Raw genomic sequence first — 13,758 nt, forward strand, 5'->3', positions numbered from 1 at the left:
CCCCAGACCCCTCAGAGACCCCCCAGATCTCCTACTCCCACCCCAAGAGACCACTAAAGCCCCCCAAGGCCCCCCTAAATCCTCCCAGATCCCCTCCAAAGCCCCCCCAGAGCCCCCCAAAGTCCCTCCAAACCCCCCTGAGCCCCCCAGAGCCCCCCAAAGCCCCCCCGCAGCCCCCTCCCCATCCTCACTCATCGTCGGGGGCCGCCTGGCTCGGGGTCTGCGGGTCCGTGGGGCCGGGGGGCTCTGGGAGCTGCTGCCCTGGGGGGTTGTAGGTGGGGAGCAGGGGGTGTGAGCCCCCTCCCCACGAGCCCCCCATTTCCCCCTCCCCCCCCCCAAAATACTCACCCTCCCGTGCCAGCGCCTCCAGGATGCTGCTGCAGGCGGCGGCGATGCGGGCGATGGAATCCCACTCCTCATCCAGGGGCTCTGCCAGCACTGGGGGGGGGGCACCCACGGGGGGGGGGGACACATGGGGACACCCCCGGGGATGGGGACACCCCCAGGGACAGGGGACACCCCCAAATGGGGACACCCCCAAATGGGGACACCACCGGAACGGGGACACCCCCAGGTGGGGACACCCCCAGGGATGGGGACACCCCCAGGTGGGGACGTGGGGACACCCCCAGGAACGGGGGGGGGGGGGCACATTTGGGGACACGGGGGGGGGTTTGGGGGTGGGGGGGGCACACACTCACGCTTGCCCAGCGAGTGCCGCAGTGAAGGGCCTGGGGGGGCTCCAGCTTCAGGGGGGGGCACAGAGCCACCGGCATCCGGGGGGGCTCCCTGGGGTGGGGGGAGCAGACGTGGGGTCAGAGGGGGTGTGGGGATGGGGGGGGGACACCGGGGCCGGGGGGGGGCACCCACTCACCGTGTCGCTGTGCGGGGGGGGGGCTGCGGTGCGGCAGCAGGAGGTCAGGCGTGGGGTCAGCCAGGGGCTGCCTGGGGGGGGGCACGGGGGGGTCAAAGGTCAGGTCACGGCAGGGGGGGGGCCCAAGGATTTATGGGGGGGGTCCGGGGTACTCACGGGTTTGGGGGGCACTCGCGTGGGCTCTCGGGGGTCCCGGGGGGGGGTCCTTGGGGGGTCCCAGGGGGCTCCTCGGCCAGCGCCAGGGAGCGCAGCAGCCGCAGGGTGTCGGGGCGCAGCCCCCCCGTGCCCCCCCGCTGCGCCGTGCCCCCCCCGTCGCTGCTGTCGCCGCTGTCGCCGCTGTCGCTGCTGTCGCCGATGTCCCCCCCGGCCCCCCCTCGGAGCCCCCTCCCCGGCCCTGCTCCAGCGACCGGGCGTAGAGCTCCGAGAAGCTCCTGGGGGGCACGGGGGGGAGATTGGGGACGTGGGGGGGACACTGTGCCCCCCCCCACGTCCCCATCTCCCCTCATGTCCTCCCCATGTCCCAATCCCATCCCCCCCCATCCCCACCTCCTCCCGTGCCCCCATATCCGTGTCCCCTCCCCCCCTTCCATGTCCCCAAATATCCCCAACGCCCCCCCACGTCCCCCCCAATCTCCTCCCACCCTCCCCATCTCCTCCCATGTCCCCCCCCATGTCCCCCCCCCTCCCCATGTCCCTTTATCTGTCCCCCATTTCCCATGCCCCCCCATATCCCCCCCCAACTTCCCTTCCCCCCATGTCCCCCTTCCTCCCCATGTCCCCATATCCCCCCCATCTCCCCATGTCCCCCTCCACGTCCCCCCATGTCCCCCTGTCCCCCCCATCTCCCCCGTCCCCCCCATCTCCACCCATGCCCCCCCCAAGCCCCCCCCCCATGGGCACTGACCTCCGGGGCCGCCCGTCTCGGTCGGGGGGCAGCAGGGTGAGGGTGGCCTTGGGGCAGCGCAGGAGGGCGCGCAGGCGGCGGGGGCGCAGGGTGGGCAGGGGGCGGCGGGCGACGCGCAGCAGCCGGGCCCCGGGGCGCAGCCCGGCGGTCTCGGCGAAGGAGAAGCGCTGCACGGCCGTCACCACCCCGTCCCCCGCCACGCGGAACCCCAGGCGGCCCCCGGCCCCCCGTGGCAGGGCCAGCTCCCGAGCCTCGCAGCCCCGCGTCACCGCCTGCGGGACAGGGGACACGGGGGGGGGTCGGGGGGGGTCTGTGGGGACCACGATGCTATCCCGTGGGGACCCCAGGAGAAAGCCATGGGGATCCCAAGAGAATCCCATGGGGACCCCAGCACAATCCCATGCGGACCCCAATAGAAATTCATAGGGAACCCGAATGGGGAGCCCCAAAACAAATCCATGGGGACCCCCAGGACAAACCCATGGAACCCCAATGCAATCCCATGGGGAACCCACCACAAACCCAAGGGGTACCCCAAAATGGAGCCATGGAAACCCCAACGTGGACCCATGGGGCACCCCACCACCGTTAACATCACAAACCCACCCCCCCATCACCCCCATTGCTCACCCCATCACCCCCAACCCCCCATATCCCCCCCATCACCCCCCATTGCCCCCCCCATTGCCTCCCATCACCCCCCATATCCCCCTCCATCACCCCCCATCTCCCCCCATCACCCCCCATATCCCCCTCCATGTCCCCCCGTTGCCCCCCATCACCTCCCATTGCCCCCCATCACCCACCCCATTACCTCCCATCTCCCCCCATCACCCCCCATCTCCCCCCATTGCCCCCCATCACCTCCGATTGACCCCCATCACCCTCCATCACCCCCCATCACCCCCCATCTCCCCCCATCACCCCCCATCACCCCCCATTGCTCACCCCACCACTTCCCATCGCCCCCCATCACCCCCCATCTCCCCCCACCCCCCCCACATCCCCCCCCACCCCCCCCACACCCCCCTCACCTGCAGCCTGGCCACCACCTGTGGGGCCGCGCCGTGGGGCAGCCTCAGCCCCACGCAGTCTCCGGCCCCATAGAAGAGCTCGAGGCCGCCGTCGGCGAAGGCCCAGCCCAGGACGTCGCGGCAGGCGGCGCTGAACAGCACCCCGGGGTGGGGGGCCGCCAGCACCAGCCGCTCGGCCGCCACCCCCAGCAGGCACGGCACCTCGGGGCCCCCGGGGGCTCGCGCCCGCGCCCCCCACACCAGCGCCCCCGCCGCGCCCCCGCCGCCCCCCCCGGCTCGCCGCCGGCCCCCCAGCGCCGGCAGCCCCCTGGGGAGGGCGGCCAAGGGGGGGCCGGTGGCGTGGGCGCGCGCCAGCTCCTGCAGGTACTGGTGGCGGGTGCGGGCGGCCATGGCCCCCAGCCGGCCCCCCCGGCCCGCCGCGTTCTCCCCGTTGATGGCCTTGGCCAGCAGAAAGTCCCGCAGCCCCGCGCCCCCCAGGAAGCGCTGCCCGGGGGCGAGCGGGGGGCCGAAGAGCGGGGTGTCCTCCGAGCGCGTCACCGCCACGCTGCGAGGGAACGGGGGGGTGAGGGGGGCACCCATGGGGGCTGTGGGGGCTGTGGGATGTCTGTAGGGACTGTGAGGTCTGCAGGGACCCTGCAAGAGCTCCGGGGGCCATGCAACAGCCATAGGGGCCATGAAATGCTTATAGGGGCCATGCAACAGCTATAGGGGCCATGCTACATCTATAGGGGCCGTGCTACATCTATAGGGGCCATACAACACCTATAGGGACCATACAACATCTATAGGGGCCATGCTACATCTACTGGGGCCATGCAACAGCTATAGGGACTGTGCAATGTCTATAGGGACTGTGCAAGACCCATGGGGCCCTGTAACACCCATGGGGGTCATGCAAAGCCTGTAGGGATCGTGAAAAACCTACAGGGCTTGTGTAAAAACCTACAGGGATTGTGCAAAACTTACAGGGAATTTGCACCACCCATGGGCACCGTGTGCCTCCCTTGGCGACCCTACAACACCCCCGGGGACCCTACAGCACCCCTGGGACCCCCCGCAAGCCCCCAGCCCCCACCTGTAGGAGGTTTGGGGCGTGCAGGGCTCGTGCACCCGCACGACGATGAAGACGTGCTGGAAGTGGGAGCGGATGGCGCGGGGGGAGAAGGGCCGGGCCCCCGGCTCCTGGAAGATGATGGTGACGATGTCGTTGCCGATGTGGCGCTTGCGCAGGAGCTGGGGGAGGGGACGGGGGGGGTCAGCACCCCAAAATCAGCCCTGTCCCCCCCCCTCCCCCCCGCCCCGATCCGGACCTGCTGGGGGTTGCTGGGCGTGAAGGGCAGCATGGTGCTGACGTGGAACATCACCTCGTAGCCGTGGTACGTGGTGTACAGCGAGTGCGTGCCCGTCGAGTCGGCTGGGGGGGCACGGCTGCAGCCCCCGCCACTGCCACCCCGTCCCCGCGTCCCCCTGTGTCCCCATAGCCCCCTGTGTCCCCACATCCCCACATCCCCATATCCCTGTGTCCCCTTGCACACCCCATCCCATTCCCCGTCCTTACACCCAGCCATGTCCCTGTCCCCATGAGTGTCCCCGTGTCCCCCTCCCCACGTCCCCACGTCCCCGTCCCCATGTCCCTGTGCCCACATCCCCATCCCATTTCTCTTTTCCCACCCCCACCACCCCATCCTATCCCCGTCCCAATCCTTGTGTTCTCCTCCCTGTGTCCCCGTCCCATCCCCACGTCCCCACTGTCCCCATCCCCGTGTCCCTGTCCCGTTTCCATCCCATCCCCGTGTCCCCATCCCAGTGTCCCGGTCCTGTCCCCAAACCATCCCCATTCCCCCATCCTGTCCCCATCCCACCCCCATGTCCCCATTCCCATATCCCCGTCCCCATATCCCCGTCCCCATGTCCCCATCCTGTCCCATCCCATCCCCATGTCCCCATCCCCATGTCCCCATCCCATCCCCATATCCCCGTCCCCATAACCCTGTCCCCATGTCCCCATCCTGTCCCCATGTCCCCATCCTGTCCCCCCCCCGTGTCCCCCCCCGCTCACTCTTGGTGTCGAGCTGTGCCCGGTAGTGCTGGAAGCCTCTCAGGCGCACGCGGGTTCCGAGCAGCGCCAGGAACTCGTCGAAGGCCGGCCCCGCGCCCTCGTTGTTGTACATCTCCTCCTCCGACGCCTGCCCCCCCGGCAGTACAGCACCCCCACCTTGCGCTGGAAGCTCAGCTGCGGGCACGAGAACCGGTGGCACCGGGAGCCCCTCGTGCGAGCCCAGCCCTCGTGCAAACCTTGGCCCTTGTGCAAGCTCTGTCCTCGTGCAAGCTCTGCCCTCGTGCAAGCCCCAGCCTTGTGTGAGCCCCAGCCTGGTGCAAGCGCTGTCCTCGTGCAAGTCCCAGCTCCGGTGTGGTGCGAAGTCTGTTCTTGTGCAAGCCCCGCTCTTGTGCAAGCTCTGCTCTTGTGCAAGCTCCCCTCTCGTGCAATGCTAATTCCACCCTGCTGCAAGCCCCGCTCTCACACAAGCCCCATCCTTGTGCAAACCCAGTCCTTGTGCAAGCCCCAGCTCCGGTGTGGTGCAAACTCCATTCTTGTGCAAGCTCCACTTTCGTGCAAGCCCCACTCTTGTGCAAACCCCGCTCTCGTGCAAGCCCCCCCCTCTCGTGCAATGCTAATCCCACCCTGGTGCAAGCCCCGCTGCAAGAGCTCACCCCTCCCTTCCCCCCGTGCACCCCCAGCCCTGGTGCAAGCCCCGCCCCCCGTGGTGCAAGCCCCGCCCCCCGCTCACCCCCTGCTCGTCCAGCTTGAGGAGGGTGTCGGGCACGGCGGGGGAGGGGCCGGCCAGGCGCAGCGCCCCCAGCCCCAGCCCCGGCACCAGGAGCTCCAGCAGCTTGCGGGGGGGCACCCCGCGGGACCCGGGGGGGCGCGCGCCGGGGGGCAGCGCCTCCTCCAGCACCGAGCCCCGCAGCGCCCGCAGCTGAATTTTTTGGGGGGGGGGGGGGGCAGCGTCACACTCTGGGAGACCCCAGGCCACTGCGGTGACCCCCCCAAACTCTGAGACCCCCCCCCCCCACAATACTCTGGGAGCCCCCCCCAGACCCCTGGGAGCACCCCCCCCAAACACTGAGCCCCCCTCAGTACTCTGGGACCCCACCCAAAACCCTGAGACCCCCCCCAAAATCCTCTTGGAGCCTCCCAGACCCCTGGGACCCCCCCCAGACCCCTGGACCCCCCCCAAAACCCTGAGACCCCCCTCTCCAATCCCCTGGGACCCCCCCCAGACCCCCGGTACCCCCCCCAGACCCCTGCCCCCCCCCAAATCCCTGTGACCTCCCCCCAAATATCCCTGTGCCCCCCTCCCCACTGCCTCCCAGACCCCTGCAGCCCTCTGTGACCCCCCCCAAACCCCTGGGACTCCCCCCAGCCACCTCCCCAGGACCCCCTCGCCCCCCCCGGCCCCCCCACCTGGCTGGTGCGCAGGATGATGCGGTGCAGGTACTGGGGGGCTGGGCCCTCCTTCTCCTCCCGCCGCAGGGACACGGCCACCGGCCCCAGGCGCTCGTCCTCACCCAGGAAGTTCTGGTGCTCTGGGGGGGGGCACGGGGGGGGTGGGACACTGTGAGACCCCCCAGAGCACTGCACAGCGCCTGTGCAACGAGCCAGAGCCTCGTGCAATGGCCCTGTGCACTGTGCAGCGGGAGACGACCTCGTGCAATGCCCGTGTCCTCGTGCAAAGCCCTACATCCTCGTGCAATGCCCCACACCCCCGTGCAAAGCCCCATGTCCTCGTGCAGTGCCTCACACCCCCGTGCAATGCCCCATGTCCTCGTGCAACACCCCACATCCCTGTGCAAAGCCCTACATCCTCGTGCAATGCCCCACATCCCCGTGCAAAACCCCATGTCCTTGTGCAATGTCCCACGGCCCCGTGCAAAGCCCCATGTCCTCGTGCAATGCCTCACACCCCCGTGCAGTGCCTCACACCCCTGTGCAATGCCCATGTCCTTGTGCAATGCCCCACACCCCCGTGCAACGCCCCACCTCCCCGTGCAACGCCCCACGTCCTCGTGCAACGCCCCACGTCCCCGTGCAATGCTGCACACCCCCGTGCAACGCCCCACGTCCTCGTGCAAAGCCCCACGTCCCCGTGCAACACCCCACACCCCCGTGCAACACCACTCCCAGCCCCCCCGTGCCCCCCCCCAGCTCACCCTTGCCGTAGAAGTACTTTCGGTAGTAGTCGGCGCCGGCATCGCTGTGCTCGATGGCGTGGGGGGGCCGCGAGCCGGCCGGGGGCTCCTCCAGCACGGCCACGGCGGCGTTGGGGAGGTGGCCGGGCCCGGGGGGGTCTCGGGGGGGGGCCAGCCCCTCCTCCTGCTCCCCCCCGGTCTCGCAGCAGAAGCGGGGGCAGCTCAGCACCAGCGCGTCCTCGTCCCCCCCCCCGGGGCTGGGGGGCTCCTCGGGGCCCAGGTGGGCGGCCGAAGCCCCCGAGGTGCCGGGGGGGTCCGGGGGGGCCGGGGGGGCCTCCGTGGGGTCGAAGAGGAGGCTCTGCACGTCGTAGTGGGCGACGAAGGGGGCCCAGGGGGGGCGGGGGAAGGAGTCGGGCCCCCCCTCGGGCTCGCCCTCGCCCCCCAGCCCCAGCAGCACCAGGGGGTCGCGGAAGCGCCGCGCCAAGGGGCTGCCCCCCCCCGGCCCCCCCGGCTCCTCGTGGCTGTGGGCACGGGCGCGGGGGGGGTTGGAGACCCCCGCCCCGGCCCCCCCCGGCCCCAGCGTGGCCTCGCTGCTGCTGCGCTGCATTGGGGGGGCCCCCCCTCCACCTCCCCCCGGGGACGGCGGCGGGGAGGGGGCCCCCCCCCCACGAGCTCCGCCCCCCCCCGCCGAGCTGAGGGGGCCGGGGGAGGGGGGGGGCCGGGACGAGGGCCCCCGCATCTTGCGGAGGAAGAGGTCGTCGGACTGCATGGCCCCCCCCCGCCCCGGACCCCCCCCCCCTCCGGGGACCCCTGCGAGTGCTGGCCCCCCCCCGGCTTTCACTGAGCCCTTTGGGACCCCCCCCCCGCTAAAGCTGAGCCCCTGCCCGGTTTAACGGGACCTCCCCCGGTTTAAAGCGACCCCCCCGGGTTTAACGAGACCCTCCCGGCTTAATGGGACCCCCCCCAATTTAACGGGACCCCCCCGGGCTCCCAGCGCCCCCGGCCGGGATTTGTCAATGGAAGCGTGGGAACGGGGCCCGCGCCCCGATTGGCTGCGGGGATTTCCCGCGTGCGGAGGCCCCGCCCCCTTTTCCCACGGCGGGGCCGGGGTCAATGGGGGGGCCGCGGGGGGGCCGCGGGCGCTGCTCTCGCTGGGGGCGGGGGCGACGGCGGCACCTGGGGGGGGGCAAGAGGACGGGGGGGGTCGGGGGGGGCTGGGGGGGCTCCTCCCCCTTTTTCCCCCCCCGCCCCCTCTCTGGGCCTGTCCCTGCCCCCCCCCCATGTCCTCGTGCTCCCTCCCACCCCATTGCCCCCCCCCCAAATTTACCAATGCCCCCCCCCCCAAAAAAAATAATTCCGGGGGGGGGGCACCCAGGTCCCACCCAGCCGAATGGGCCCCAGCCTGGCACTGGGGGGGGGGGCTGCCCCTCCTGCCCCCCCCCCCCCCCAAAAAAAAAAAAGCCCCCAGCCTTTGGGGGGGTGGGCCCGGACCAGAGCTGGGGGGGGTCCCCGTGGGCCGGGGGGGGCCCCGTGTGCGGGGGGGGGGGCTCTGCAGGGGGGGGAGGGGCCGCGGGGCCCGGCCGACGCCGGCGGCTTCCTGCCATACGGGAAGTGCCGGGGGCCACGGCCCCCCCCCCGCAGCCCTGCTGCCCCCCCCCCAAGGGCTGCCCCCCCCACCCCCACACCACGAGGGGGGGGTCCCCGTGTGCAGCCCCCACCTCCCCTTCCCCTCGCCCCCCCCCCTCACCTCCAGGTCCCCCCCCCCAGGGCCGCCGCTGACCTCGTGACCCCGCGCGTCCAGCCCCCCCCCCCCCCGCTCCCGCTTCCCCCCCCCGGTCCCGGTATCCGGTCCCCCCCTTCCTGAGGGACCCCCCCCGCCCCCCCCCACCGTTTTGCCCCCCCCCAAGACGTGGGGGAGCCGTGGGCCCTGTTGTGGGGGGGGGGGGGGGCAAGGCCACGGCCCCCGTGCAAAAGCCTCGCTCGAGGGCCAGGGGCTTGCACAGGGATTTGCACGAGGGGGGGGTTGAGGGGACTGAAGGGGGGGGCGGGGGGGGGCCGGGGCCTGCACGAGCGGCCGTGCAACACCCATGAGTGAGCCCCCCCCGTGCGTGAGCCCCCCCCCCGTGTGAGTTCCTCGTGCAAGGCCGCGACGTGCAAAGCCCTGGTGCGAACCAGGCGTGCAAGGCCCCCCCCCCAAATGTGCCCCCCCCCCAAACCCTCGTGTAAATCTCCCCCGTGCGACCCCCCCCCCGTGCGTGACCGTGACACCCCCCCAGCGCCAACGACCTGTACAAGCCCCCCCCCCCATGCAAAGCCCCCCCCCCGCAGCACCACTCCCCCCCCCCCCCCACGCTGCCCCGGGGGGGGGGCTCCAAAGCCCTGGGGGCACTCGGGGGGTGGTGGCGAGGGGGGGTCCCTAAAAAAGGGGGGGGTCCCTGCAGCAGGGGGGGGGCTCTAGAAAAGTGGGGGGGGGTCCCTGGAGGGAAGGGGGGATCCCTGGAAGTGGGGGGGCGCTCGGTGCCGGGGGGGGGGCATGGAAATTTGGGGGGGCCCCGCTGGCTCCTACCTCGCTTCCTCTCTCCCGCCCTGTCGCTGTCACCGCCGTGGGGGGGGCCAAGGGGGGGGGCCACGCACTGTGCGCAGGGTGGGGGGGGCACCGGGGGGGGCTCCGGGGGGGGCCCCCGCTCGCTCCCCGCTGCCGGCGCTGGGACGGAGCCGGTTGATTTCCCCCCCCCCCCCCCCCCGTGCCCCCGCCCTTCCCCTCCGTCGCTTCCTCCCCCGGCCGCTGTGACCCCCCCCCGGGGCATCCGGGACGCCCCCCCCCCGGTTAAATTCCTTCCCCCCCCCCACCCACCTGGCAGAGCGGCAGGAAATAACGACCAGGCTCATTTTGGGTGGTTTTGGGTATTTTTTTGTATTTTTGCTTTTTTTTTGTAACCACCCTTCCCCCCCCCGAGAAAAAAATAATAAATAAAAGCAAAAAGTGCCTCAAAAAGAGTCCAGCCCCCCCCGGGGAGGGGGGGGCACAAGGGGGGGTCCGGGGGGGGTCCCGGGTCCTTATTGCTGTCCGTGGGGGGGTCGGGACCAGCCGGGGGGGGCTGCACCGTGGGGGGGGGCACACAGCAGCCTGGGGGGAGGCATGGGGGGTGAGGGGGGGCGGTTTTGGGGTCAGGGGGAGGTTTTGGGGCACAAGGGAGTGTTTTTGGGTTCCAGGAGGGGTTTTTTGGGGTGGGGGGGTCAGGTTCTGGGGCAGGCCGATCGATCAAAGCTGCGTTTTGGGGTCCTGGGGGTAACTGGGAGGGGTTGGGGTCTCCTGGAGACAATTTTGGGGTGCTCGGGGCCACTTTTGGGGTCATGGGGCCAGTTCTGGGCTGCCCTAGGCCAGTTTTGGGGTCCATAGAGCCCGTTTTGGGGTTCTGAGCCCAGCTCTGGGGTGCTTGGAGCCCCGTTTGGGGTGAATGGGGCCACTTTTGGTGTCCTGGGAGCACTCCTGGGGTGCCTGGAGCCCATTTTGGGGTGGATGGGGCCAGTTTTGGGGCTCCGAGGCCAGTTTTGGGGTACACGTGGCCAGTTTTGGGGCTGGGGGGGCCACGTCTGTCCCACGCCGATCCCTTTAGGGTGGTGGTAGTGGGGGGGGCCACCCGGGGGGGTCACTCACCTGCACCAGGCCTCAGGGCTGAGGGGGGGGGACGTGGGGGTTGCCCCAGGGGGTGGTCGCACGCGCTCCCAGTTCACCTGGGGGGGGAATGGGGGGTTACTGGGGGCACTGGGAGGTACTGGGAGGCACTGGGAGGTTACCTGCGGGGGGAGCCAAGGACGGAGAAGGGGGGCGCGGGGTGGTGGCGACACGGGGGGGCTCCCTGCAGTGCTGGGGGGGGGCGAAAAGGGGGTTGAGGGGGGAGCCGGTTGTGGGGCTGACCCCCCCCAGACCCCAAGACCCCCCCCCAGGACCCCCCCAAGACCCAAGGAGCCCCCCCCAGCCCCCCAGGATGCCCGAGTCCCACCCCAGACCCCCCCCAGACCCCCCCAGAATGGGGCAGAACCCCCCCAACTCCCCCTCGATGCCCCCCCGCCCCTTCACTCACCTCTTCCCCTGGTTCCTGCCCCCTCCCGGCAGGCGGGGGGGGGGGCGCCTCCAGGTCAGTCTCGGCGAGGGGGGGCCACCGGGGGGGGGGGCAGGGCCTCAGCCGAGAGGGAGGAGGAGGAGGAGGGGGAGGAAGGGCTGGAGGCCAGGCTGAGCTCCGCTGCCCCCCCCCACGGCGAGGGGGTGTCCAGGGGGGTGGAGGCGGTGCCGGGGGTGCCCCCCCCGCTCCCCCCCCCACCACGGGGGGGCTCCGGCACTGCTGAGGGGGGGGGCACATCCGCAGCAGGGGGGGGGCAGCCTCCTGTGGGGACATTTATTTAAAAAAAAAAAGAAAAATAAAGTCGGGGGGGGGCAAAACGATGCCCCCCCACCCGAAATTTTTTTTGGGGGGCCCCCCCCAACTCACCGGTGCCCCCGGGGGGGTCGCGGCGCAGGCGGTGGCGGTCGGCGGCGGTGACGATGCCGTTGGTGCTGCCCCGCCCCCACAGCAGCTGCTGGAGGTCTGGGGGGGGGCCAAAGGGGGGGGGTCAGGTGCTGGGGGGGGGGCACACGAGGCCGGGGGGGGTCACAAGGGCCAGGGAGGGGGGCAATTGGGGGGTGGGGGAGGCAGAGACGCAGCCCCCACTCACCTGTGGGCTCGTCCAGCTGGGGGAGCAGCTCCTGGGGGGGCACAGAAAGGTTTGGGGGGGGTCAGGGGGGGTTTAGGGGTGCCCCCCCCCCCGGTAATTTTGTGTCCCCCCCCCACTCACCGAGAGCTGGTTGAAGCCGCAGAGCGAGGGCTGGGAGCTGCAGGGGGGGGCAAGGGGGGGGCGGCGCAGCTCCGTCAGCTCCAGAGCCCCCCCCGGGGGACTGTGGGGGAGGGGGTGTCAAAGTGTGTGTGGGGGGCAGCACAGGGACTGCCCCCCCCCCAGCAATAACAATGGGGGGGCCCCAAAAGCCCTTGGATGGCAAAGAGCCCCCCCCCAGAGCCCCAGGGACCCCCCCAGACCTACTGGACCCCCCCCCGGACTTCCCCAGCCCCCCACCGACCCCCCCCAGCCCCCCATAGCCCCCCCACCCATTCCCAACCACCCTCAGGACTCTCCCAGACCCCAAAGAGCACCCCCGGAGCCCCAAAACTCCCCCCCCAGACCCCCCAACAAGACCCAAAGACCCCCCCAGATCCCCAAGACCCCCCCAGGCCCCCAAATAGCCCCCCCCGGACACCCCCAGAACCCCTGCAAGACCCAAGTAACCCCCCCCAGCCCCCCCCAGCCCCGCATATCCCCCCCCAGCCCCTCATAGCGCCCCCCCCCCCACTCACCGTGTGTTCCTGTCGCCCTCCTCGCCCCCCCGGTCCCCGAGCAGCGCCGTTGCCCCCCCCTCGTCCTCGGGCGGGTGGGGGTCGCCATGGGGCTGGGCGCCACGGTCGAGGGCGGCGTGCAGGCGGAAGTTGACGGCCTTCACCGCCCCGAAAAACGCGGCCACCAGCCCGCAGTACAGCCCCAGCACCCCCGGGCCCGGCGGCAGCATCTGGGGGGGGGGCACGGGGGGGTCAGGAGGGTCTGGGGGGGTCGGGAGGAGGGCTAAGGGGGGATCTGGGGGGCTAAGGGAGGGTTTGGGGGGACCTAGGGGGGGCTGGGGGGGAACTGAGGAGTCCTGGGGGCTTGCAGGGGGGATTTGAGGGGTCTGGGAGGGGGCGTGGGGGGGTCAGGAAGAGCGTGGTGGGGTCTAAGGGGGGTTTGGGGGTTCTGGGGGGTGCGGGGGGGGGTCTGAGGGGGATTTATGGGGGCTTGGTGGGTCCCAGACGGGATCTGAGGGAGCCCAGGGAGGTTTAGGGGGAACTGGGGGGTCCTGGGGGGGGTCAGAGAGGTCCTGGGGGGGCTCTGAGGGGTCCTGGGGGGGCTCTGGGGGGTCCCAGCCATCAGCCAGGGGAGCCTGGGAGGATTTGGGGGGTCCTGGGGGGTCCCAGGGGGGATCCGGGGGGTCCGGGCAGGGCCAGGAATCAACAAAGGGGCACGGGGGCGTCCCGGGGGGAGGGTCCCGGGGGGGGGGTCCCGGGGGCTGCCGGCGCTCACGGTGTAGAGCAGCAGCGGCAGCGCGAGGAGGAAGAGCCAGGCGTAGAGGTGGAAGCAGTTGGCGAACGGCCCCAGGTGCGGGTCCAGGAAGCAGCCGCCGGTGAGCGAGGCCCAGAGGCTCTGCCGGGCCACCTGCCGCCACCGCGCGCCCATCGCCCGCTTCCGGCTCCCTCCCTAGCAACGGCGCCGCCGCCGCCGCCGCTTCCGGGTCGCGCCCGTGACGTCACGTCCTCTTCCGGCCCGCCCCCCCCCGCACCGCGCATGCGCCGCTCCGCTCCTCCGTACCCTGCGCATGTGCCCCCCGCTGTTTTTTTGCGCACTGCGCATGCGCCGCGCCCTCCCGCCATGCCCCGCCCCCATCGCCGGTGGATGCAGCGAGGCCCCGCCCAGCCGGGAACGGCGCGGCCACGCCCCCCCTCCCGGCGGCGCATGCGCGGTGGTGCCGCGCTCCCTTGGCAGCCCCGCCCAGTCTGAAGGCGAGCCGCGCATGCGCGCTGGTAGCGGGAATCCGCTCCCCCGCCCCTCCCCGCCGCGCATGCGCGCCTCGCACAGGGAGGGAGGGAGGGAGGGAGGGGGGAGGAGCGGGGAAGGGCTCGGCGCATGCGCAGCGCAGC

General features: G+C 71.8%; 2 protein-coding genes and 1 long non-coding RNA gene across 3 annotated transcripts; all 3 read right to left on the minus strand.

Moving 5' to 3' along the window:
- Positions 1-155: 155 nt before the first annotated feature.
- SIPA1 (signal-induced proliferation-associated 1) lies at positions 156-7,786 on the minus strand. The gene is given in 14 exon segments (XM_082785581.1): positions 156-261; positions 349-438; positions 702-789; positions 875-945; positions 1,031-1,305; positions 1,779-2,050; positions 2,813-3,356; positions 3,888-4,045; positions 4,123-4,226; positions 4,872-5,009; positions 5,012-5,045; positions 5,602-5,790; positions 6,279-6,400; positions 7,025-7,786. Coding segments are annotated over 14 exon segments (2,907 nt in total). The 5' UTR covers positions 7,773-7,786; the 3' UTR covers positions 156-187.
- Positions 7,787-9,945: 2,159 nt separating this feature from the next.
- On the minus strand, positions 9,946-11,937 carry LOC309891203. The gene is made up of 5 exons (XR_014319482.1): positions 11,837-11,937; positions 11,717-11,747; positions 11,494-11,589; positions 11,089-11,388; positions 9,946-10,738 (listed from the first exon to the last, which is right to left on the minus strand). It is a non-coding gene; the product is annotated as an uncharacterized lncRNA (long non-coding RNA).
- A 449-nt stretch (positions 11,938-12,386) lies between these two features.
- LOC309891204 (pecanex-like protein 3) lies at positions 12,387-13,337 on the minus strand (the record flags this gene model as incomplete). Its single annotated transcript, XM_082785582.1, has 2 exons — positions 13,145-13,337; positions 12,387-12,599 (listed from the first exon to the last, which is right to left on the minus strand). The coding sequence occupies exons 1-2, from the start codon at positions 13,295-13,297 to the stop codon at positions 12,387-12,389; spliced, it is 366 nt and encodes a 121-aa protein (XP_082641708.1). The 5' UTR covers positions 13,298-13,337.
- Positions 13,338-13,758: the final 421 nt, after the last annotated feature.

Source organism: Aythya marila, assembly GCF_965140915.1.
Source record: "Aythya marila genome assembly, contig: HAP1_HAP1_SCAFFOLD_1145, whole genome shotgun sequence".
In the NCBI taxonomy this organism is placed as follows: domain Eukaryota; kingdom Metazoa; phylum Chordata; class Aves; order Anseriformes; family Anatidae; genus Aythya; species Aythya marila.